This window comes from Gallinula chloropus (assembly GCF_964237585.1).
Source record: "Gallinula chloropus genome assembly, chromosome: Z".
Lineage (NCBI taxonomy): Eukaryota > Metazoa > Chordata > Aves > Gruiformes > Rallidae > Gallinula > Gallinula chloropus.
In genome coordinates this window covers 61,888,998-61,916,381 of record NC_140089.1, presented here as the reverse complement: position 1 = coordinate 61,916,381, position 27,384 = coordinate 61,888,998, and the positions used below count along the sequence as shown (strand labels likewise).

Below are 27,384 nucleotides of genomic sequence, written 5' to 3'. Positions count from 1 at the left end.
TTTTGGCAATGAAAGAGCATTCTCACCAGCAAGCACAGTCTCACTATTCTTACAGAGGTAAGACGCTCCCCAAAAAATTGAATGTCTAATTGAAACACATGGAAGTTTTGCAACATTAAGAATTTTGGAATGGATCCCAAAACCTATTCATGCAAAACGTCACTCTGTTCCTATCTTCATTAACTTGAGTCATTTGGCTTTGCAGGGATTTGCAGGCTGGAGCGTTCACTCAGCTAAACACTGCCCTCTCCTGACATCTCCTCGGCTCTCGCAATGCCAAGAGCTGAGGCTTTCTCGGTTGCTATAAATGCCGTAATATTTTGTAAATAATTTCAGTCTGACACTGGAAAACCGGTGCTCTATACGGACTATCACTATTAACACAACTCTCGTAGTAGGACTTTTGTATTTCACTGCTGTCTACTTACAGGTCTCTAATGACATATGAAACATGATCTTCCTGAATAAATAAATAGTGTATCAATCTGTGCCAACTTTCCAGAGCTTTTAAAGACCGAAACATTAGAAAAACTGTACCTTCTACAGAGCCCGTTGTACTGCAGAGAATTTTTGGACCTTCCACTGTCTCAACTTGATTCGAATTAATACTCTATTAAAAAAAAAAATCAAAATTACAGTAACTGCATTTGATGCCCATGACATTTATCTGAAAAGTCAAAAACCGTATGAATGACTAGCAAGCAAGTTTGTTATAAGCAACACTAAAATGATTGATAGAGATTCCACTGAGTATTTTATCATTACCCTGCAGAGGAAACAGACAGCAATTCCTCAAGAGAGGAACTGCTGAAGTATTTTCATCTACACAGAGAAATTACCTCCTGTTTACAATACCCAAGGGATCTAAAGAATCAGATTTAACATTTGTACTTTACTGTTTGCAATCTCCCTCTCCATGAGAAAAGCAGTACAGCAGCTTGCACAACAGCTCTGTTCAGAAGCCCAGCTAATCTTGACAGCATCCCTACAAAGCAAGCAATTTTGACTGACAGGCAAAGAGCCTAAACCAGGACTAAACACTGACTTACATGGTAAACCCAGCCTAGAAGGCAGGAGGCACTCTTTGTCTGTGCAGAAGTGGACCCAGGCCGGACTGACCCCTTGCTCAAGATACACATGCTTACTGTATCACACCTGCTCAAAAGGAAGAGGGGCCTAAAATCTGGTCCCTTATTTTAGCAATTACCTTCAAAGATTATAAGCAGGGGAGAGGAGAGACTGTCTCCTTTTGCACAGTTTCATCTACAACACTGCTTTCCCACTAGTTATATTGCCTGTGTACAGACAACTGGATCACCTCCACACATTGCTTAGGGCTCTGCTGGAGGTACACAACGAATCTCACCAAAGGGCACTGCCACAACCACAGCAATTTATGCCCTACGGAGGTTGCACAGAGTTCAAGCAATTCTAGCCTGTTCCTCATCACCTTCAGAAATCTCTCATCTGTATTGCCTAGCACAGCCACAAAACCTGTGGGTTAGACTTTTTCAACTGCAGAGCCCCCTGAAGGTTGCTAATGGAGTCGTGGCTCCCATAGGGGTAACTAGCTTATTGACAGCTTAACTTTTCAATTACCCTTTTAGACTTGTTATGAATAGTCAAGGAACGAAAAGAACCCAGAGACCAGGGACTGAAGAACACACTTGACAAAGGTTGCGATTTTCTCGCATGAATAAATGCAAAAATAGTATGTGCTGATCCCTAAATCATCTACTCCACACACACAAAGCCAAAGCTGCTCACCACAATAACTGAGGCAAGCTCCTTCTCGTTAGTCCATGTTGTTCTGACCCAAGCCTGAAATAGCAGCAGGGTCACTTAGGCAGTCTCAAGATACAATCAAGTAGATGCACTGTTTAGCCTGTCATAAATGAATGCATACTCCAGAGCAGCAATAAATTCTACCCCTATTTTAAAAAGGCCATGTATCTTGAAATCTGTAATGACTGCTTTATGCTTTGGATCCAACTAAGAGCTGCAAGTCCTTGTTTGCAAAGGAAAGATAATTAATCTTACCTTATCTTTTGGACATAATACATAATCTAAACATGACAATCTGACCATCCCTACACATAGACATCAGGATAATATCCACTGTATAGGAAATTAACTAAACCACATGATCTTCCCAATTATTCTGCCTTATTTTTGCTTTATTATATGCAACACTGATGGCTTGGGGGGCAGAGGAGGAGGGGATGGGATAGGGTTCCCACAATGGAGGATCTAGATGGCTGCAACTAGAGGAATAAGGAAAATAGAAACCCACAAGTGAAAGGTAGCCGGCTTTTTCCTGAAAATACCAAGTGCAGAATTTTGCAGCCTTTAACAGTCTTTGTCTATGAGAGCCATACAAACATCTAATATGCCACACTTTCTTTTCCCATTTCAAAGAATGAAAGAAGAACAAGGATTTGATGAGTACAAGAAAAAGCTAATAATATAAATAACAATGCATTCTTCATTACAGTCTTGGTTTTGCTATTTGGTTTACTTTTGTTTCCATGGAAAAGTCACACACAAATTGTAGGTATTCTGCAAGTTACAAACTAAGAATAACTTCTTTGTATTGGAACAAATCAAAATCTTGGGAGTGTAGTTACACAAGATTATACATGAGGACTATACAATATATCACACCTTATTCATTAAACATAACACATGGATCACATTCCAAGTTTAAAACAAAAATACCCACAAAACATGCAGAATGCAATAAAGGTAATTTAAGGGAAATTAGCACACAAATAAGGAAGCCTGAAGTTAAGCATGGAAAAGATTAATTTTAAGATCAGAAAAAGATAAAAAACCCTTTTTGGGGTGCATTTTAGTTCACTAGTTTTATATAGCCAGGCAGTCTCAATCTAAAAATATAAGTAAGCACCTGCACTCGTACTAAAGAATTCTTTCAAACATTCTCCTTACTTTACTGAAATTGAGGGATGTCCTGAAGAATATCACAGCAGTGCTCCAAACACCTTACAGTGAAGTAAGACCCACCACACCATAATGAAACTCTATAGTAAATATCTGTACTCTATTCCTGCTGCAAACAATAGACTGAGTTTGGCTCTTGATAAAGGGTCCCAGGCATTACACTGCTAGACAAGGGAATGGAACTGAATTAAATGTTTCTAAGTACCAATGTGAAAACACCAGCAATCCAATTCATAACATCGATATGCCAGGGAAAGATAGTCACTGTATCATTCACAACGATTCAAAACCAATTTGGGTGGTAAAGGAGGCTTTGATAACATTCTCAACTTCTTTTACGTGTACAATGTGCTACACTTAAACAAAGTGGAAGCCCACAACAGTAATCCTGCAATTACACTAGTCATTAGTGACACAGACAGCTCAAACTAAAAGGTTACTCAAGCAAATCCAGCCTGACGAAGCTATAGCTAGAAATTATTGAAGAAAATCCGTGATAATAGCCTGAGCTAGATAGGTACATACCTGGTAAAGAAGAGGTCTGTCCCAGAAGTACTTTCTGAAGAGCTTAATGTCGGACTCCAGCAAGTGCTGCGCGGTGTGGCTGAATGTCAGAGTCAGAGCTCCCGATGAATGAACAAACTGCACGCAAGCACCCTCACTGATCTCCGCTCTTGAAATGTCAAGCGAATGACTGCCCTGGAAACTGGAACGACACGCTCTTTATACCAAAGCAGATGCTTCACTCACAGGTAGAATGAAAACACAGCCACAGCAAGCTTTCTGCTCGCCTTCGGCACCAGCCTATCAGGATCCCATCATACCCACTACAAAAACCAGAGGCAGAAAATCTGAAACATCCACCAAAAATACAGCTGGGCAAACAAATACTTACCAATGACTCCATTCAGGCCTAGGAAACTGCAGCTTCTTCTAGCAATCAGCAGGGGAAAAAACAATCTCATTTCTAGATGGTTACACCAGAAAGAGCAAGCAGTGACAATACCTATTTCTCCGTATTGCTGTAATCTGGCAATAGTACCTTTTCCTGTTAATGTTGCCATATATAGCAGTAGGACACGACTGGCAGCTAGCAGGTTTGTTATCCCACGATAGCAAAAAACAGAAAGTATCTCAAGGGAATACAGCATTGTTTGGACGTTACAAACAAAAGAGACATTCATAACATAATGTACTGTACCAGTGTTGTAAGTATTTTATTTCAAACTGAAGTACGGATAGGTCTCAAATAAACTATACACTGCATGTAGCCAGAACCAAGAGAGACACATACCAAAATAAAAGTGTAACCCAACTCTTGCGTGTTTCTGTTTGCAAGGAAAAGCCAGCAGTGAGAAGGGGCATCTGATACTGAACATTTGGTACCAAAGACACAAACGCACACTGCACAGCTCATGAGATCCATGCAGAAGAAATGCCAGATGGATGAAACATGCCAGAAAGCTCTTATCCTTTAAGTCATTTGTCAGTACGGCAGCTCTCTGGCAAAAACAGTCATAGCTGCAGCACTGGCTTTACTGTTGACTCTCCCTTATTCATTCCAATCTGGGCTTTACAGAAGTCACAAAGTCTGCTGAGGTTCTGCAAAAGTCAGGTCCTATAGCTCTTTTATATGTAAATATTCCCATATATATATTTTTAAATGATGTCTTTTCTTGCTAGCAATGTGTCAAGATTCAGCTACAGTTGTGCTGAGAGAAAGGTAACTCACCATGCGGCTGGTCCTCTGCGACTTTATTGACTATTAATTGACTTGCAAATGTAACAAAGAACACCATAAACTTCCTTTAACCAAAATACATGTTTACCACTTAAAATTGTAATAATGGCCAAAAATAAAGCCCAGAAACCAGCACAAAATTGACAACTCTTTTGAGAAAAACAACAGTACTCCTCAGATGCCTTAACAGACTGAAGTTTTTCAGAGGAAGCAGAAAACCATTATACTCACTTAGTGAAGATCTCAACAAGTTTTGAGTGCCCATTTTGTAAAGCCAAATCTAATGGTGTTGCTCCATCCTCGTTAGGTAATGCTAGAGCTGACAACCCTCCAGGCTGGGCTGCTAAAAACTGGGAAAGCTTAACCAAGCCCAATTTCATCACAAGGTGGAGAAGAGTTTCTTTATGTTTAGGCTCTGAAAAAAACACAACAAACAAATGAAAATCATCAGTAGCAAAGCTCAGCATTTGATTTGCTAGGAAGCATCAAAAGAAACTTGTTTTAATCTGCAGTTAATATCACATCTTGGGTTCAGACCTACAAACATACTCTGGAAGAATCCATCTTTCACTGAAATCAAGTCAGATACTTAGTTAATGGAGCTAAACTACAATATCCAAATACCATCTAATTTCAACAGACAAATAAACCCATTTGTATTAGATAACGTCAGTTATTTCTCTCTCTCTTTTTACCTAGTAGAGCATTCAACACAAGAGATGACCCAATATACTGCAGAAGATAGTTAACAGGCAATTTTCCAGCTGCTTTGCATTGCCTTAACAACACAAAACCTGTGGAATCATGAACAAGTATCTAAATGAAAAAAGGAATAAAAAGGATGTGATTTTTCAAGGCAGGCTATATATTGACACATTCAGAGATCTTAGGCACCACAGCAAACCATAAGCTACCACACATGGGTAAAATATGCAGAATAATTCTTCTGACTCTTTTCAGAAAGGTAACCTCACCTGCCAATCAATACTTGCTCTCCACTTTTTAGCACATAATCAACAAGCTGAATAGGATGAAGCTTAAAAGAGCACATAATAATTACTTTGTGGTAGATGCTGATTCTCCACTCAAGGTCTTCACTCAAATAAAGGTTTATGTGTCTACTACATGTCTAAAACACAAAGCTTCTGCAATTTAAAGACAGTAAATAAAATTAAGCTCTACTCCACTCAACTCGTTCCTTACACTGATATTTTGGTGTGAAGTTAAACACAAGGGTACTTTCACAAAGTTCAAGTATTTAAGGGCAGTTACTCTACAGCTCTCAGAACAACTGTCTGAAATCTATTAGCTTTCCAGTGATTTATAAAATTCCATTGAAACTGATTGTCCTGATTTAACAAGCTTTTTCTTCCCTGTTACCCAACCTGTTCAGAACGTCACTGAATTTTATACACTCCAGTGGCAAAGAAAAGGTGAAGCTCACAAAGGACATGTATGTGTGCACATTTGTGTAAATGAACCAGCTAAAATCAAGAGGAAATCACTGTCAGATTTTCTTTCTCCATCCATATTTACAAGATAAAACTGCCTGATGGAAAGCAATCCCCTAGCAAAGAAGACAGTTACATAGCCAGTAAACTAATAAACACGTTTTGGAGAAACACTCATGCAATGAGCAAAGGTATCACGTAGTTACATGCAAATACAGCAGCTCATGACTGACTCCTATTCAGTTTAGGTACTCCCCCTGAAAGTGTTGAGGCATATTTATTTTGTAGAATCCTTAACTTAAAAAAAAACCAACAACCAAAAACATCTTGTCAGGAGAGTTGCCTTCTGCAAAGGTGGACCTTTTGGAATGCCCTCTCAGAGCTGGAATCCAAAATCATTAGTCTCCTTTGAAAACATTGGATTTGAACTGTTTTAGTATTTTTTAAAAAACCTGTACCTTCCCATCTCATAAAGCCAAAACGGCAAGGAGTCTAAGGAACTTGCTCTACCGCTCCAGAGTCTTCTTGTGGCTAGCCAGCACTTGATCTGGTGTATTAGCCTGCCCATGCAACATTTATTTTCTGAACAGGTTTTGGGCAATAAAATTGTTTCTTGGTCTCCCCATTTCAGATTCAAGGCAAAACTCTGTCCAGCTGGACACTGGATCTACTGCAGCATCCTAGAGCACATGGGAAAGCAGTGAACTATGCAGGGTTTGCCTCAAAGATCGGCAAAACATTTCTCATTTCAGTCTTTGGGGACAATGATCATTCCTGCATTTTAATTACTGTTGTGGTTTAGCATGTCTGGGTTCTGGTGGAGAAGGGAGGGCTGCTGGGGTGGCTCCTGTCTCAAGGCCGGAGTCATTGCTGACCAAGGTCGAACCCATCAGCAATGGTCACTGCGCCTCTGGGAATCACATTTAGGAGAAAAAAAAACATAATCAGCTATTTTTGCCCCCACAGAAGGGAGTGAGAAGATGTAAGGATCTATGTGGGCACCGAGGTCAATGAAGTAGGGGGAGGAGGCACCGCAGACACTACAGAGAAAGATGCCCTTCCAGCCCCTAGAGAAGACCATGGTGGAGCAGGTGTCCCCCCACAGCCCATGGAAGATGATGAGGAGCAGAGACAGCACCTGCAGCCTGTGGAGAGACCCCGTGCTGGAGCAGGTAGAGACATATGTAAGACACTGTGACCTTTGGTGGATCAAGGTCCTGGCAGGACCTGCAGCCTGTGGAGAGAGTGGCATGAGGATCTGTCTCCAGCCCACAGCTTCAAAACCCAACCAAGCACTTCTCATCAAACACCTTGGCCTGCTTAGATCTGAGCCCTTCTTCTACGGCAGAGCATTTAAATGAGCAGGGCTCAGCCTCCCCAAAACCCATCCAGAGGTAGTGGAAACAATGGCTGATATACCACTCAGAAATGGAAGACCTGAGTTCAATTTCCTCCTCCTACTTAGGTGGAATGGGCTTACATCAGAGGTGTGCTTACTTCCTCTGATGTAAGCACCCCCCATGATGCAAGCACACCCCATCCCCTCCCCTGCAGAATAACTGAAAATGGGTCACATGCAGAACGAAAGAGATATGAAAACAGAGACCAAGAAAGCAGCAGAGTGACTGCAACACAACAATCTGCAGGGAGATGTCTCTGCTTTTTGGACATGGATACATCTCTCATGATACTGTCATCAGATGTGAAAAATGATGCTGGGAGTCCGGGTTGCTCACTTTCTCAGAGAACAATCTAACCATTCAGACACAGTATAAAAATGTTTGCTGGTATATTCCCTTTCCCCAGCTGCATCTCTTAACCGAAACTGTTGACATCATCTGCACTTCCCACGGGCCCCAGTGCTATTACCATACTTTCAGAGAGTCTTTCCTACAAAGGACTTTAGCAGACAACCCCAGCAGAGCACAGCTGGATGCCAAGCACCAGCACTCCCTTTTCTGTTGTGTTTACACATACATCAGAGGTTCAAAGTTAGTTGCCCAGGGAATGCTGTGGTCCAAAACATAGCTCCTGAACACACATTACGCATTCCCAGGCTAAAAAATATTCACAAAAAAATGAGCTTTCAGAATTCTACCTTGGTCTGGAGCATCAGTTCTGCTGAAGTCCCAAGTTAGACATCAAAGTGGGTTCTTTGGACACTTCCAACTAAATTGTTTTTTAAATATGCAGTGTTAATAAGTCCATCTAATTAAAATATATGTAAATATATCAACCAGTATTAAGCACACTAAGTATCTGATTAGATACTAACCACACCCCAACCCTCAGATTAAAAACACAGAAACAAAAAGACAAACTTCATCCTCTGATTACAACTCTGGCCTGGGGCCACTGGGTTTCCATGTACACTGTAACCCTGTAAAAAAGCACGATAAACTTGCTCTGGTCAAGATAAGATGAGGACTTTCCCACCCAGCAAAAAGGGAGGCCTTACAAAGCTTTCCCTAACAAGCAATAGTCTCCTCTCTGCTCCAACACTGAGACAAATAAAGCTACTCTTCTGGCATCCAAATCTTAAATACAATGGAGTATGAAAAAGTCTGCTATAAAATAATCTAGTTTTTAAAATGACCAGTAAATAGTAATTAATCTTTGTGATCTCAAAACACCATCTACAACAGTAATTTCCATTATCTCACTGCAAATATTCTACTAATTCATTTTTATCTGCTCAAGATAACAACTTTCATCTAACTGTAAGCTAAATTAGTTCACAGCTAGCTCGAATCTATATGGCAGCAGAACCACCTTGCCAACTCCACCAGCTGTCTTGACCCCTGATGCACTTAGCACTTGCATCCACCTTTATCCTCCACATCTATAGACTGCTTGCTGGGCTACTCTCCTCTTTTTTCTCCCACTTGGCTTGCCCAGGAGTGAGCAGAACCTGATGACATAAAGCAGTTATTAATAGCTTCATGGTACCAGAATGTGAAATACAATTTGTAAAGCTGGAAGGATACATTAAAATGTAAAGAAGTTCTTTCAATACAAATAAAGTATTTTGCACCAAGGGGATGGTCAAACAGTGGGACAAGTCACTCAGAGAGGTTACAAACTCTGTCCTTGGAGGTTCTCAAAAACTGAACCTAAGCAACTTGATCCAACTTTGAAACTAGTTCTACTCCAAGAGGAGGGTAGGACCAGGCCACCTCCAGGGACCCCTTCCATCCAAATTCTGCTGTGGTCTATTCCAAGGTCAGCAATATCAAAGGAAAAAAACAACAAAAAGACGTGATGACTAATAGTAAGCTTTTTTTAATAGACCTGCCTAAAAGGAAAAAATTAAGTTAAAAAAAGTATAAAGTTCTGAAACAACTGGGTTTTAGCGATTTTTTTCATAACAACTTCCAGTTCCAGTTCTCCTCATTCTCCACCTCTTCTAGCTCCTCATTGTGAAAGAACAAATGACATCTTCACAGATGCTTCACTTTCTTTCCCCCTTCACTTGAGGAAGATTTTAAATGTGGTAAAATAGGAGGGGAAAAACACACACAAACATATAATTTTTTTTAAAAAGACAATAAGCAAACCATCAAGAAATTTAAAAAAAAAAAGTGAAAAAACCCAACATAATTCAACTGCATTCAGTGGCAAATGGGAAGAAAATAAGGATATAATGAAAACATGGAGCTTCTTCAACACATACATATTTAAATGTTATAGAATACTGTTTTCTATCAAGATACATATCCAACAATTCTTGAGATTTGGAAGATGCACTGCTGACTGATTCATACTGGGTCAGATACTGCAAGGCAGGTGGTGCTGTAAAAGATATGCACTATCAGGACGTTATTTTGCACCGCATCCTGATTCTCCAGCCAAAACACTCTTGAGTTACACAGAGCTGAGCCAGAGTCTGTTTTAAACATTAAATAAATCCTCTTGTTCTTCCCTGCACCTGAATCCCTTCCTGTGTCCAAAACAATAAACTAAAAACAAATATTTCTCTCTGACAGAAATGACTAAGCCCTTTCTGGGTTATGAATCTCATTCATTTCCTGGAAGGAGACTAAAAACCTCAAGACTTGTGACTTGAAAAGCAGGGGGAGACATCAAAACTGGCTGACAAATTCCAGTTTTTCCTGGCTTCATACTTTTATGCATTATTATTCATTTTTTCATTTTTCCATTAGGTATGAGATTGTTTATAAAGCTGTCTTTTGTGCACACTGCTGCTGCGAAAACACACGCAAGAGGTTTCTGGACAGACAGCGTCCACAAAGCATACAGTCAGGTACACGACTGAGGGCAGGGCTGCGGTGGCATCTCCCCTTTCCACCTATAAAAATATCTGGAATATCCCCCTTTTCTTTGATTAGTTCCCCTATTTGTCATACCTTTTACAGTTAACATCTGGAGGCCAGCCAGCATCAGTGCTGCAGAAGAAAAGGAGGTGATAAGGAAGGTTAAGCTCCACTACAAAGGTAGACTCCAAGGAGCCTTGGCCCTGCAGTTCTAGCACCAGCAGGGTTAGAGAAGGCTCCTGCCCACCAGCCCTATGCCATAAAGGCTGTGCATGGTACCACCAGCTACAGTGTCAGGTGAAGCTTCACTTGAATTTTCTGCGTGGGTGACCCCAACAAAGCTGCAAAACACTGCAGGAGATGGTTTCTCTTAGCAGAGGGCTATTCCTCATTCTTTTGTACTGCAGCCAAACATGCCCTTGAGCTGTTTTTTTTAAGACACTTGTTTATTGAACACCACGTCTGTGGGGACACCCTCTCAGCTAGGAGCAGAGAAGGGCTTTCCAGCCCAGTGCTGACACAAGATTGGGGTCCAGGTCAGACCATAGCTTCGTACCTTGTCTCTCCAGCAGCAGAGCAGGCTCCTGAACCCCACTATTTACATATGGCCTTAAACAGGAAACTTAATCTCTTGTATCTCTTACAGTACTTACTCTACAGCCACTCCACATATCAGCATCTCCTCCAAGCACTTACTTGGGGGTTTTCAGGAAAAGAGGGATGTCAAACATACTCTTTGCTCTCCTTGCCTTAGAATGTGAGGGCTTGCTGGGGACCCACGGGCTGAAGGATGCTGGTCTTACGCTGCAGGTTTCTTGGTCAGCAGCGGACACTGTAAGACACCCTTTGGCTTCCCAATGGCCAGGCTAGCATCCTTCTTCCTTTGCCCTGTGCAGTTTCCATAGGGACAAACTCCTACAGGGCTACAGATTTGTCTGCTTCTCTAACCGCCTAAACTGTCTGACCAAAAAGACACTACCAGTCCTCAGAAATCTCATCATATCTAGAAATATTTATCCACTGTTCCTGGAGTTCTCCAAATACCCCAAAGGAGAACAGGCACTTTCTCCCCTCTCCCTTTCTTTACACACACACACACACAAAAAAAAAAAAAAAAACAAGAACAGGGCAGGGAGAGGACAATAAAGTAAAAAATGCCACAGAAAAATTGAAGTGTCCCATGGAGATAGACTATAAAGCAGGGGATTGGTGCTTCAGTTCACTCCACAAAACCTGTTCAAGACCTATTCCTAGAAAACAATTACAAAGCATTATTAAACAAGTATACACAGTTTGATTCCCTTTGAGCTGTAATTAATTTTCATAATTCATACTGTAATTTTATCACTTCTACTTACAGCCTCAAACCTAGAAGAGCACGTTTTCTCCTGAAAATGACCATAAGCCAGCAGCAACTGTTCTTGTTTGACTACTCGCGCAGTTAAGTCACCCATACAACCCGAATTCAGCCTCCCAGCAATGCCCTTAAAACAACCAGAAGTTGAGGTGCTGCCAACTTCCTGTAAGTAAGGTGGACTCCTTGCAAGGTCCACATTACTGTGCTACCCCCTGACAGCTGAGGGACATAAGCCAAAGGACAAAAAAGTTGTTGAGAAGATACTAAATCTGCATCTGATGGTGCCTGGGAGCTTACAGTTCTTAAAGTCTGCCCTAACCTGATGGTAATAAGTGAGGAAAAGTCACTTGGAAACACTTTTCTCATCCAGATGAAACCACCCTTTTTTTTTGGGGGGGGGGAGGGGAGGGGGAGGGAGGCAGGAGTGAAGTATTTAATATTAATTATCTCCACAAATTGAATAATCCAAGTTCCAGAAGGAAAATATCCTTTGTGAAGGTGCAATCAACAAGAAAATCAGCTTCTCCCTCCTTCCCACCCCTCCTTGCCCTTTCTTCAAACCCAATGACAGATAAATTTGTAAGCATAGCACCTCTGTTGGGCCCACGATTTCCTCTAGCAGCAAACTGCATGTGGGCCTGGTGACCTCAGCATCTGACCAGTCTGTGTGACCACTCTGCTCCTGACATGGCTGTCACAAGGCACTTTTAATAAGTGAGGATTACCAAAAGGTTCATGCTTTTTTTTTCTTGTGTTGAACTTTAAATAATGTGGCTAACAAGTCCTGACCTGTGCAACTGCACTAAATTCCTGAATTATTTGCAATGCTGCCTAGTCAATCCAGGCTCTCTCAGTATCCAGTCATTTTTATGCCTTATAAAGGGAATACAAGCACTTTTTCCAAACAGCAAAACTCCAATGAATAAATTATACTTCTATCTTTCCATTGACCGGTATGTCTCTAAATCCTCATAAAAATGAATGAGATCCAACACCAGCAGATGGTGCAATAATTTTCTCCAGTGATCTGTCACTCAAAAGTATTTGTTTCCAATAAAAATAGCCCAGCAGCTCTGAAAACTGCAGAATCTCACAAGCATGAAGTCCTAACTAGTGACTTGCACCCACATCTTTCACAACAGTGAGACTAACAAAAAAAAAAAAAAAATCCTGACCCTGTCAAGGCAAAAGGTTGCAGAGAGAGCAGGTAGGGAAAAATCTCATCCTCTTTCTAAATCCTTATCAATTCCCTGTTTCTCATCCATTTGCATCTTTTGTAGCATGGGGAAAAAACAGACTGCTGGGACAACCCATCATCACATGGGATCACGTGGGAGATGAAGAACTTTCTCCTCCACTTCTCACTTGTGCTGAGATCTGAAGCACTCCTGCCTGAGTCCATCACACTCTCCCTCCTTCTTCTTTCCCTGCACGCACAGGGCTTCCTCAGCCACATGCAACCCTCAGCTGTGCATGGCCTCTTGGCTTTGGGGACAAAAACACAGTGATAGGGACAGCACAAGGAAACAACCTGAATCACTACCTATCGAAGTCATGTAAAAGGAGGATATGGCTGTAAGAAAGGAGAGGGAGAAGGGATACAGGAAACAAAGTTGTACAAACTGCTTAGAGGATACCAAAATAGAAGTCAGGTGCATCCCAAGCCTGGACCTCAGAGAGAAAGTGACTGACCATCCTTGGTCTGAGGGAGAAGCTGTCCAGAAAGCTTTCAGGAGCCTGCCACTCAATGATGATGGCCAGTAAGCACTGCCCAGACAGGACTACGCTGAAATCTCCTCACCGTCAATGAGCATCATTATCAGGCCCCAGGAATTTGGGTCAGGTTTTGGCTCATTTAAGAGTGATGACTAGTATACAAAGGGAAATACCACCTCAACAGTGTCCAATGATTCAGCATGCTCAAGCCATGCTCGTCTAATGTTTCAAACCCTTGTTGACACTTTGTATAGTGACTGGAGTACACATTCCTGCTTTGTTGCTGTACTAAAATTTTTTTTACATATACTTACATCTGAAAAGCAAAACAAGTATGAAAAAGACATAGAAGCAAAAAGAAGTCAAGCATAAGTCTCACAAAGGCAACATCCTCTTTTCCATATCAGTGTCGCAGTATACCTCAAAATTAACAATTAGCATAATTAAAACTTAAAGAATTTTGCTATTTGGATAGCCACTGCCCAACAGAGATTAGCCTGGTACCAGATGAACTGATCTCCAGCCCACCAGACCCACAACACACCCAGCATAAACTTCCCCATCTGTCAAACAAGCAGGTACCCGAGCCTCTCTCAGTACTGCTGATATCCTCCTGGTGCTTCTGGGCTGTATTTCAATGGGCTTTGATTAAAACCTTAGCCAAGTCTGTGAACAGAACTACAGCTGATTTCTGCAGGCTTTGAATGGAAGTCTTCAATGCTAAGATCCAACAGCCATTCCAGCAGTTGAGTAATGTGAACAAACATTTACTATGCACCAAAAACATTTACTATGCACCAAAACAAGTAAGAGCTTTTATTCCCCCCTGCCCAACCAAAATTTGAATGAGACTTGCTATTTGTTTTTCATCTCTTGAAAACATTGTTTACCACAGACAGACAAAAGGCATCCTGCTCCTGAGGAAGGCAGTAGCAGATTTCAACTTATCTGTCATTAAGAATTAGGAATATTTAAGACTGGAAAAAAGTCCTCGCCCAAAGAAATGGGTTAAGAGCTGTGTTTTTACTTCCCAAAAGTTTGTATGACTCACTCTCTCAGTTTGGCTCACATGGAAACTGCCTGTCCTCCAGTTTTTAGCAATTTAAAGTACTAAAAGGAAAACAGCCAAAAGTACCAAATTTTCAATGAAAAACATGTGAAGCCATCAAGTTTAACACTGTTTCCAACCTCAGCTATAAATCAGCTGGGTCTGCAAAAAAAATTACACTCTTCAGCAAAACCTAACTACATTTTTCTGTTTGCAATGAAACCTGAAACCGGAAAATTTCACCTGATTTTGTTACAAATTTTTCACTAGCACACCTTAATGTAAAATTTCGTGTATATTTTCATCCCACTCCCTCTATAATTAAAAAAAGCCGCAAAAGTTGTTTAATTATATTCTCCCCAAAGAATGATCATAGTCATAAATAAAGCATGAACACTGACAGAACCGTGATAAAAATTGTATTTACTCTGTGCATCAAAATGCCTACAGTAATACATTCTTCTTTTTTATGGCAGTCTCTCTTGGCTGGAATCATGGTGGCAATACTTCACTGCTACAATTCTTGCTTTTTTAAAACAGTCAGGTCTTTAATCTTGCAAAGGCAGAGTCTATTTATAAATAAAGAACTGCATTCACAGTGAGTCAAAGCACATAAAGCTCCTGTAGAAACTGAGTTACAATAACTATTATTACCCGTTTTAAACCTCTGGGCACAATCCAAATTTCTGATTAGCCCTCTCATATTTGAATAATTTTTCATCTTGACCTCAAAATAAAGCGCAAGGATTGAGAACCTTGGATAAAACAAGGAGATAGTCTGCTCTGATACGTGCACCAAACCACTGTTAACAGCTTTCCAACTTGAAATAAAACCTTACCACCTTCTGAGCAACTTCCAAGGATGTTCCAGCTCAGTGGCAACTCTTCATGAGCAACAGCCATCACCAAATCATTATCCAAGGACTGCAGATCTTTTATTCTTAGCCCAAACTTGTCCAGCAACACCGTGTGACTAGCAGCAGTGACACATTCGGCATGATCGACGAGAAAGCGAGACAACTTGCAAGACAGATTCTCTCTGTATGTGACAGGACAGCTGCCAAGCACCACAGGTGAGTATCCCCTTGTGTACATTAACACAGAGAGGGAAACTGCTTCTTGGCATCCGTGGCCTGTAATTATAATGTAAATTAATCAGTAAAATTACCTATGTTCAGAAAATACTTTTGTTTTCCCTGTTCCCCTCCCCCACCTCTAAAAGCTGTGACTACTCATACAGAATTACTTTATTCTTCCCTCTAAATACACCTATTTATTGTAAGGCACTGTCACAAACTGAGACTGTGAATTGCCAGACTTCCCGATTATACTATCATAAATATTTTTAAAAACAGTCTTTCTGGGTGCAGGTTCTTTAAGTATAGTGGAAAGAAGAGGTAACCACATCAGGATGAAATGCCACAAAACAAAAGCCTGAAGGTTCTTGGATAAGCAGTGAGAAAATGAGATACTCACGAAAAGAGTGGCAGAGCATCCTGCAACACGAACTCTGAGTAACATATTTATCTACGTATTAACACCAATTTTGTACCTATCCAGTGCCATCATGTAGACCAAAACCCAGAAGCTTTCAACAAATAAATGCTTTTGTGCTTTTGGCAGACTTGATTACACACTGTACCGACTCTAACTCACAGCTAGGACCCGTGGGAGTCTGTTTCTCAAACACAGTCTTGCACATTTTTCCTCCTCCTTTGCCACCAAAGTGAGGGTGGATGTCATACAACTAAAAAGTGCAACATTTACTGCTCACCAGAAAGCTACCTATGATGTACTATAGGTATAAATATCTTTCTTCCAAAATATACCTGAATAACTACAAGTATATGTGCAATCTAGTAACTGCAGAAGGAAGCATGTACTTACCACATCTGCAGTTGTTTTTAAAGTGCTTTGAGTTCCCTTATGTTTAATTTGGCCACGACAAAACAACACTAACATCAGCTGGGCTATATTTTAACCTCACACTTTATTTTCATCTGTTCATGGCTTCTGTTGGGAACAGGCAGAGGATTAAGTGTTGCCTGTAGCCTCCTGTTTTTATTCCTAGCCCAGAAGCAATCATTTAACAGTGTCATTTTGGGCCTCTTGGAAAAAAAAAAATCAAAACCAAAAAAACCCCCCTAGCTACTCTGAAATAAGCCTAGCATCACATTTTCTCCAGTTGTATTCCACAACAATCATTTACCATTTAGAGTATCAAAGGAGCCACCATGCAACGGCAACAAACTTTCCCTTTTCGTAAGCAACAGTTATTTTCAGACTCTAAATCCCCTTTAAAAAACAAGAACAAATAACAAGCAGATCCTATTGCACAGGTGCATCATGTCTGTAGCCACGAGATGAAAAGAAATTAAAAGGTCACACCGCACACAACAAAGATGACAACCAGGGTTTATGTTACATCCATAAAGGGGATAACGCCGAGGCACAGCGCGGTCTGGGAGGTAACACACATCCCTCGTTTGCAGCAAGGCACCCTTGAAACAGTTTCCCAGACACCTCTGCACTGTTCCACCGTTGCTCCCAGCATCGCACACCTCCACCATGAGGGCCTTGCAAGCTGCACTGACTGCTGTGGTAAGGAAAGGCTCAGGCAAAACCATGACTTTTGCGAGTGTCTGAATGCCCAGAAGCAAACAGTTGTGCCATTGAATTAATTCACATTAAAAATTACACCATCCCTGAATGTTGCACTTTAATCTATGCAACTCAACTGTGCAAGCCTCAAAACACTGTCTGCAGCTGATACAGGGCTGGTATGGACTGCTACAAAAGGCAGGATCAGCTATGGTCAGACAAACTCAGCCTCGATCCCCAGGTCCATCATTCAATTCCTGTATTCCCCCCGTTACAGAGCCGTAAAACACAAGTTAGACCACACCACGCAGTTGTGCCCAGCATTCAAAAGGGGGTGGGACATATCAAGGAGATGAAAAATGTAAAAGGGGGTTACTGCTTACCCGGAACAACGGACTGAAGAGTGTTATCACTGACTCGCTCAGCAAACATTACATGCCTCTTCAGGGATCCATCATAAACGAAGTAAAACTCAGCGTCTTCTGGGAGGTAAATGTCTTCAATAAATTTTGCATTTATAGTCACCTGTCCCTGAAAAATGAAAGTGCTTTCAGAAACATCCAGTAAAATGAGAAATCATTTCCAACAAACTCATTGATACATACTTCAGGTGCAAGTTTATTAGAACTTTTTCAACTCTACTATACAGAGGCTGTGATTCCAAGACAAATCTACAGTTTTCTGCTTCCACTTAGAGAATAACAGTGGGTTTATGCCTACACAAGCAAAATTGATTTTAAAAACCCTGTCTTTTAAGGAATGTCTTTCAACCATGTCTTTCCTGACCCACAGACCTGTTATCCAAAATGCAACTGAATAAGTGAACCCAAGTATTTTGCTATTTACAAAAGCACACCTAGGGTTAGAAAAATACAAAAATTCAAAAGTGCTTGAAATGATCTTAGACTTGGTTTACGAAACAAAAGCACTGACATAATTCTACACTGACTATGCTGTTTTCAAAAATGCTAGTTACCAGATATCTGCCCATGGGTTTCTTTATAGTAAACAGAAAGCAATCAGCCAAGAAAAATCTGCCATACAATAGCTTCAAAAAAGAACAGGAAAGGGATCTGAGAAGCAGCAAACAATAACAAATGTCTGACGTGTCTGAGGGAGGAAATTGAGATGAAGCTGCATTTCCTTGAAGAGGAGGACAGCATTGCTCCACTACAGACCTGACCGCCACAGTTTTTCTCAACAGGCCAGAATCGCCCCAACTGGCAGAAATGATGTTTTCTGGAAAACAGCTGCAGAAGAATATCTCAGCCATTCACACCTCCAAAGGTTCCCTGATCTGCCTTTCTTCAAAATGGTTACCACAGCACTGACTCTAACAAGCCACATGAACAAGCCTGGTAAAAAATCTGCCCCAAAGCCCAGCACTGCAGTACAGAAATTTCCGTGGCTGAAAACTGCAGTTATTCTCCTGATCATCCTGACAAGTATCTGTTCCTTATATGGCAAACATACATTTAAATGCAGTGAGACTCCTGCCACCCCCTCCCAATGTCCCATCTTTGCCTGCCTTCCCCAAGGACATCTTTCCCATCACTCACAGCAATGTGAATCCTGCATTAAATACAAGCAGACCTACTGAACTAGGTAGGGGTGGAGAGGCAAAGGCACAAAATCCTCCTTAGGTTGGATTGCTTCTTTAAGGATAAGTCCAATATGGAGAGTATGTCATTCCCAGAAGCTGATTAACACACCTTTTTAGTGTGTTAATTCAGGCTTTTAGTACTTCAGGCTTTTAGTATCTGGAAGTACTGTTATAACTTTCAAGTGTTTTCTTCTGGTTTTTTGGGGGTTTTGCACTTATTTACCAGATACTTTTTTTTTTTTTAATGTTTAGTGTTAAGTTTCAAATAGCCCTTTTTCTCTGTTGAGTAATGCAATGGATGGCTATTTTGGGGAGCTGACAGCAGGCTAACGCACAGGAGCACAGCCCAATTCTTTTCACATGGGCACTTGTGGCCACAACTCCCAAACCACCTCTATACCTTGTGGACCCCCTCAGGAACTGCATACCCAGCCAGCTTTCAGGCTTTCATTGCACTAACTACATGAAACAAGGGAGATACTTGGTGTCAATATATCTCATTTCGTAAGTCTACTCTTGGGAGAAAAACCAACAAAATCAAGCTCAAATTGTAGCCATTGACTTATACTCCTCCATTTAAAAAAAAAAAAAAAGCAGATTTAGTCTCATTACGGCCAGAGTAACATCTTAAACTGACCATGCAGCACAATGCACAGATTTGATGGAGAATTTCACAACCCCTTGTCTTACAATGAGTGAAGGAGAAAAGACAGATTGGAAAGTTCATATGTATATGATGAAAAAGCAGGTTTTTCACAATCCACTCCTTAAAACCCTCCAGAAGAAACTGCTGGCAACTTAAGCAAAGATTTTACAGAAGGAAGGCAAATTGGCAGCTAGCTTGTATCTGGACAAACAATTAAGTGATTCATTTGGAAAATCCCACATGAGGAAAAAAAAAAAAAACGGGTTAAACCCTGTATTACTAGAGAGATAACAGAGAAAGTAACTTTCACAGAGGAATATTAAGCTGCACTTTTTTTGATGCTGAATGGTTACCGCACCTGGCATCAGAAATTTCACAAAGGACAAGCTCCTATCACCATCTCCAGCACTTCTCATTTGCAATTCCATCACTCCTGTCTTCTGATATTCATGCTTCATGTTGCCCAGCTCTGTCATTTTCTTCTTTACTGACACTATTAAAACATGCATCAGTTTTGTTCTAGCTTCAAAGTATTTTCTTCTTCTCACCTACTCTTTTCCAAAATACCCTGGGTTCAGTTGCATCATGTCTCCTTCTCACCACCTGAAAATCCTTTACAATTGCATCCTACTACTGGTGGAGTTCACCCCTACCTACACTCTCATCTCTTCCTGACCCCATGGCTTTGCACAACACTTGTCCCATCCAGCTTTGCCCTGTGCCAGCCACACTGCTGCCTGTCCTCCCACAGAACAACTCCTCTTCCACCTTTCTGCAACCTTCATCCTCTCCTCCCAGCTACAGCCTTCACCCTGGCTTCAAATCTACACACAGAAGATCCTATCTTAGCCTCTATGTGGGAAGATTTGATCTTTATAAGGTAAGATATGCTAGCCACTCTTTGGGAAGACATGGGGGGAAAAAAATTGGGCTAATGGGCTGTTCAAAATGTATCTAATACTGTAGCTATCAAAATCTGAATATTTAAGCATCTCCACCTTCACCACAGTCTTTCCTTAGCACAGAAGTACATCTATCTAATGCCAGGTTGAATGCAAAACAATTCTCCCAATAAAAGCATTAGGAATCTATACACTGCTGAAGAGAAGGAGTTCACCAGACAGATTGAAACCAGAACGAAGAACCTCATATGGTGTTTGATCAGTTCCTTTTGTACACCTGCAAACTCTTTTATATATATATATAGTTATAATATAGCTAATATAATTATTGAACAGTATGTTGCATACATAGCCTGCACATAATCTACATCATTATGTACTAATAAAACAAGATGCTGTAATGCAGCTAGACAATATCACAAATGGATGCGACTCATGGAGATGGCTGCACCCACAATCCATTTGCACTGCTGGCACAAATGCATTTATTTGGCAGATCAGTCTTTCCAACTCTCATCACTACTTGCACTTGTCTCCAAACACTGCTGGCAGAGGCTGATTTGTTACACACAAGAAAACAGGAATACCACTGAACCCCTGAGGACTCTTTTATTGCTGCCATGAGGGATGTCCCCACCTAAGTGCATGCACACCCCAAGGGTGCCTTCCCGTTCCTTGTCACAGCTATGAAGGAAACTGCAGTGAGACAGTACTGTAGCTAGCACACTGTTCATTTTCTCTATGTGGAGCCAACTTTGTTAGCAGAACTATTTAATTAATCTTTTTCTCTTAAACAAAGTCGACCTGCAGTCCATTCTAGAAAAGAAAACAATGCACATTGAGAGCCTCCTCCAGACTCTGCAGCTGGAAAAGGCAGAAGGATTCACTCAGTTCCTGAGCCAGCCCAAAACGCGGCCTTTTGAGTGCTTCTTCCAAAACTTTGAACAGCACAAGAAAGACCTTTGGGCCAAAAACTTCTCCCAAGGATGGTACACCCCAGAATTTGTCATATGAAGGTCTCAGGAAAAGACTGATGCAGAGAACCTTATTAGGAGAAAAAGGTAAGAACAACCTTGGAAAGACTAATATACAAAGTGTTGAAAAAATATTCATTGTAAATAAAACAAAACTTTAGTGTTACAACTAGTTTGGTCAAACACTGGATCTGGCTTCCTCAAGAGGTGGTTGATTCCCCAAGCCTCTCAGTGCTTAAGAGGCATTATTGGGACAACACCCTTAATAACATGCTTTAACCTCTGGTCAGCTCTGGAGTGCTCAGGCAGTTGGACCAGACCGTAGGTCCCTTCCAACTGAAATAGACTATTCTGCTGTACTTTGGATTACTATTTTTTAGCAATTGATAAAGCTCAGTGTTAGAAAAGCACAACAGGGTTTCAGAAACATGTATGAACTCGATCTCTGTCAGCTTCTTTGACACACAGAATAAGCTCACCTAGGCAGAAACCCAGAAGTCATACATTAGACCTTTAAGAAAAGGGCCTATTTTATTAGCTTAAATCTGAGGAATAATTTCTATCTTTCCATTATACCCATTCACTGCAGAGGCACTTATTTCCTGGGTCCCTCAGGGAAGGCCAGCCCATCCCAGGTAGCAGGTTGCAGCAGGAGATACCCATGCAGATCCTTCCTCAGCAGACAAATGAACTAGCAAAGCAACAGAAACGGGAGCCATTCAGCTTCATCCTCCTCCTCCTCCTTTCCTAGCTAGGCAGACAGGAAGGAGGGAAGTGGATTTAGCAGTGAGACTCAGTAATGTATTCCTCCACCAAAGCTATGTCTCTCTACTTTACAACGCTTTCCCAGAGCTTTCGAGTAGGCGCTACCTCTTTTGTAACAGAGCTGCTTGTTGGCAGAGCTCGAGTGCTCAAAGCAATGTTTCAATCAAAATGTATACCCACTAGACTAAAGCAGGAAGACACTAAAATTACAGTTATCAGCATTTAAAAGGAGACAATTAAGTTCTTATGTATCAGTACAAAATAGCAAAAGCAACAGCAATAAATTATGACATAAGCACTACTTGAAATGGGGATACTGTTCCCACAGAGAGATGTTTGTTCTGAGCTCATTCCAGACACTGATGCTCAAAACACATCCCGACTGGCATATTTCTTCAGCATTTCTAAATATAGAAACAATTTAGGTTTAACATTTACACTCTAGGTATCAAAACTCAGTCTAGGTTATCACATGGGTTTCTCATCTTTAGGAAAGCGGCCAAGTGGCCTCAATATTGGGGCCACTGTGACAGCACGGACCCAGAGGACTCTGCTGAGACAGTTCACCAGTTGCTAGGGGTCTTTGATAATATTATCACAAGTTCATCTGACTAATGACAGTCCAACCTCTCTCCTACTCCTCTGTGTCCCTATAAAGATTATCTATAACCTTATGAACCCAGAAAGATGTAACAAGGAGTTACAGGTTTTTTTCTATGCATAGGTATGCTTCAGACACTTCTTAGGGTCCATGTGGACCTCAGCCGAATCCTTATTTAATCAAGGGAAGAAGAAAGATGTGCCACATCACCATCTTGGCAAATAAATACCACTCCAGTCGTAACTGGTTTCTACCACAGATGTTGGGGGAGGTCCTTGTCCTCATGTTCACAGAGTGCTGATTCTGACAGACTTACAGAGGAAGCAAATTTCAAAGTGAAAGGGCACCTACTGAGACCATCTTATTTAGATTTACACCTGAGTGGCTCAACTCTACCAATCACAGGCACACACGGGAATTGGAGATCCCCCCAAACACCATCCAGACTTGTAACAGTTGAGAAGTTCAGGCAGTTACATCAACATCTCTGACTTCAAAAAGATACCAGACATTGTATAGAAGAAAAAACTTTGGGGAAACTCTCCTTCCATTGAAGCCAGGAAGTTTTGCCACTGATTTAATGAGAGTCAAGATTGCAATCCTTGAAATAAAAACCAAACAAGCATGTGGGAGGACTGGGGAGAGGAACTCAAATGCTTTAAACCTGTGGCTGAGCAGGTGTTTGGCAGCTTTAACCAGAAAAGAAAGCATACCTTTTATTACCAGTGAAACCACTGCCCTGGCACCAGTGCCAAGGAAGAGATTAAGAAGTTTGTGTTTTTAAGAGGATTTCTATACATTCCTTCAGTGTAAGCAGACAGGTTTTTCAGACATATGTTTTTGTTTGGTTTCTCTAGGGCGCTCAAAAGCTGACCAGTTCCGGCACACAGCAGCAGGGTCCCCAGAGCCCTACATCACAAGTAGGGAGCAGCACAGATCAGATTCCCCATGGCCTCAGAGTAAGAGCTGCCAGCTCCAGCCATGCTCTGACCCTCTTCTGCATCCCAGCAAGGGACAGGGACAGGGACAGGCTTCCCACGAGGAGAAGAAGGAAAGAGGTAGCAAACTCTCACAACTGAGGAATAGCATCATCCAGGCAGCCAGGACAGGACAAAGAGGCGATCGTGGCACTTCCAGTGTGCCTGATCCCTGCTCTGCTGCAAGTCACCCCATAACCTATTAAACAACTGGCCCTTTACCTGAACCTAGCTTCTTCCATTTCGAATTCATTTAGTTAACACCATCTTCTTCACCAGCAACCTGTCTCAGCAAAGCAGGTGCAAGACAAAAAGGCCACCTGGAAGTGGGCTTCCAGATCCAGGTCATCACGCTGGCTAACAACCTTCCAAGATTGGTCCCCACCCTTGCATTCACAGCCTGGATAAATCTATTTTCTCAAAAGTCCTTTATTGTAAACACATTCTTAACATATGCTAAAAATGTATTAACCAAACTATTATCAGTAACGTAATAACTTGATAAGTAATATTTTATCCAGCATTTTCAAGGATATTAACTGTAAATGTAGCAGTGCAAATAGGCACCACATTTTTAATTACATGTTCTAAGAAAAATATCTATGTGCAAGGGTAAAAAAAAAATAAAATGCTAGCATTTTTCCTCTATGTGAGCTGCCATTAGTCACTACAATTTAACATAAATATTTCTTCACTATTCAAAAGACTCACTTTAGAAAATCTTTGTATTTTAAGGTGAATTGTTTAAACATATTTTACTTGTGCTTACGCAAGAATAGCGGCAAGGTAATTTTTCCCTCAGCAGCAATATAGTTTTAATGATCTTTGGTGAAACTTAGCTGCAGCTAGGAACAATCCTACACGAAAGATGCTAAAAGAGCAGTAGGGAAATTGTAAATAAACACAAACCAACCACACTGAAATCACTAGTAACAAGGACAAAGTTATAAGTCGGCCTTTTTAATGGTCAGTGACATTTTTATAATATCCACCAGACTAGAGCAAACATTGTCATGGACTTGTTTAAGAAAGCATGTGCCCCATTTGCATGGAATGCAGTAAGACTCAAAGATAACACACACAATGAAATGGCAATTGTTCCCAGGGGTGGAAAGGAGTAACAAAATTAAAAATAAAACAGGAGATAAAAGCTCTCAATAAGCATTAACTTTTTAACCATATAGCTAATAACATCTAAAAATTAGGGGTTTTTTTTCCTCCCAACTGAATGGCTTATCTGAAAAAGCAACTGACTATAATGAATTTCTTTTGTATCCAAAGTAACAGAACAAGCATAATTCCATGTACAGACTGGACACAAGGTATGTGATGATACAGTCATATTTAGTAATACACACTGCCTAAAAGCCTGCATGACTTTCATAAAAATCAAATCTGCATGTACAGTTGCTTTGAGAAGGGCTGGTCTTCTGCTGATTTACACTGCAGAACTCCACCAGCACCCTTGAGAACCTCACTGATTCACACCAGGCAAAGCACCGGTCTCCAGTCTCCATGCCTGTGCACAAGATAGTACCTGCATGCAGGAAAGGTTCTTCAGACAACACCAGCTTTACACACAAAATATCTGTCGGTTCTTCTTCAGCATGAGGCAGCTTTGTGAGAAACACAGAACCAGCCTTTACACTGATATCTCTGGACACAGTAAAATAGCATCTACCCCCACATTTGCTTAGGGAGAGAGAGCACAAAGGAAGCCCAAAGACCAGCAGCTTAGACAGTTCTTGTCAAAAGTGAGAAAAAATAATTTCTGTGACTACTTGTGTCCCAGAATATAATTCGAAGGATGCTTCTAGCAAAATCCCAGCACAACCTTCCTTGAAGAGAAAAGCACTAACAAAGAGATTCCATAATGAAGACAGATAAGATGCCCACTTTCGATATGAAATATCAGCAAGTTCACCACTTTGGTTTAGATACACTCCCTTTTTAAGGGGAAAAATAAATGTTGGTAGAAGCCATTGCTACCTTTTTGACTGCTAAGCACCCCAAAGAAACTTGAAAAAAAAAATTAGTTCCGTTACATCCAGAAGAAGAATGGAAGAGATCCTGAGAAGACAACTAGCTGACTCCCCCGCCTCAAGGCAGGAGAACTCTGTCCAAGTTATTCCTCAAAGACATTTTTTTTCCACACTGTTCTGAAAGCATCCCACACATGGTCACCTAACACACAGCACTGGGAACTTCTTCCCACCCAAAAAATTCCCTGGCTGGCCTCTCTCACCTTCTTCAGCTGGTACTTATTTTGGCCTAACAGATCTTTGGCCTTATAACATGATAGCTGGATGGTACAAAATGGCCAGCAACGCACAAGGAGGAGGCCATGCTAAGTAATTCAGCACAGCCTCCATCTCCATACAGATGTTTTCATGCATGAGCTGAGCTCTAGCCTGTTGCCATCTTTGGAGCTGGGTATTTTCTTTGTTTTGTTTTGAAGGGAAAGAGAGATGAAGGGCTATGTTTCATTTTGTTGTGTTTTGATAGGAGATCAGCCTTAAACCTTTTGGGATTTCAGTCACATTATGATAGTCCTACTTCAGTGACAGACTGAAGTCTGTCTGCTGTATTGGGAGTTTCTGAAATTGCATACATTGGCATTTTCCCAAACCTGATGCCTTAAAATAAGCTACGCCTTCTTTCTCCCAACAAGCCTCAACACAGACTCACTCTCTTCACAGAAAGAGGCAGGCAAACAAGTTTTCTGTTGAGACTGTGCAAGATTTCACCTCAGAGAAAGAAGTAAGAATCCAACAGAATTAAAAAAAAATGCTGGTATCTAAAACACCGCTTATCTTCTGCAAAACCAAATGCAATTCCTGTAACGACAGGTAATGACATACATACATATGTCTGCAAGTCTCTCTACTGCTCTGCACTGCTAAGTTCCCTCTGATGTTATCCACTTTAAAAAGCAACACATATTCTACATATTGATGCATTCCATTCAGTGCACGTGTCGTGGTTTAGCCCTGGCTGGAGGCCAGATGCCCACCAAAGTCAGCCTATTACTCCCCTTCTTAGTTGAACAGAGGAGAAATTATACATTAAGGAGTCAAAATAAGGACAGGGAGAGATCACTCTGTCATCGACATAGGCAAAACAGACTCAACACAAAGTATAGAGGAGAAAAACTACTCTACTTTATTACACTACACTGCAACTACAAAGAACAGTGAAGACCGGAGTTGAGAGCACAATCAGATCTTAAAACAAACATAACCAGATCTTAAAACACTTTCCCCCCACCATTCCCTTCTTAGCAGACTTTAGTCTGGATTTTGCTCCCTTCTTCCCCACTGCTCTCAGTACAAGGGTGGCAGGGACTGGGGAAGATGGGGTTCTCGGTAGCACCTTCCCCCCACCCCTCCATTCTAAGCAGACTTCCCTTTAGCCATGATCTTGCTCCCTTCTTCTCCCTGCTCACAGCACAGGGGGGCAGGGACTGGGAGATGGGGGTTTCGGTCAGTCCCTTGCAAGTTGGTTTCCCTCTCAGCCGGGGGTCAGGGGGGGCATTCATTCCACACCCTCCCCCTACTGCACCGTAGGGTCTCACCTACAGGAGATAACTCCAAAAACTTCTCCAACTTGAATCCTTTCCCCAGGGCTTTATCTATTCACCAGCTGCCCTGGCGTGGGTCACTGCTATGGTGGGCAGTCATAAATCACGATGTCTCTCAGTCCCAGTCCTCTGTGCGGTCACCAGCCTCCCTCAGCAAACCTGTTCCAGTGCCAATCTCTCTCTCACT

General features: G+C 41.4%; 1 protein-coding gene across 1 annotated transcript in view; it reads right to left on the bottom strand.

Annotated features, from left to right (window-relative positions):
• The window catches only part of ARHGEF28 (Rho guanine nucleotide exchange factor 28), a gene marked incomplete at its 3' end in the record, with an annotated part of 127,340 nt that overhangs the window by 87,739 nt on the left and 12,217 nt on the right, over positions 1–27,384 (bottom strand). The window contains 5 exon segments of the mRNA XM_084278063.1: positions 538–610; positions 3,487–3,667; positions 4,934–5,117; positions 15,388–15,681; positions 17,533–17,680. Of these exon segments, the coding sequence (XP_084134189.1) occupies positions 538–610; positions 3,487–3,667; positions 4,934–5,117; positions 15,388–15,681; positions 17,533–17,680 (880 nt within the window).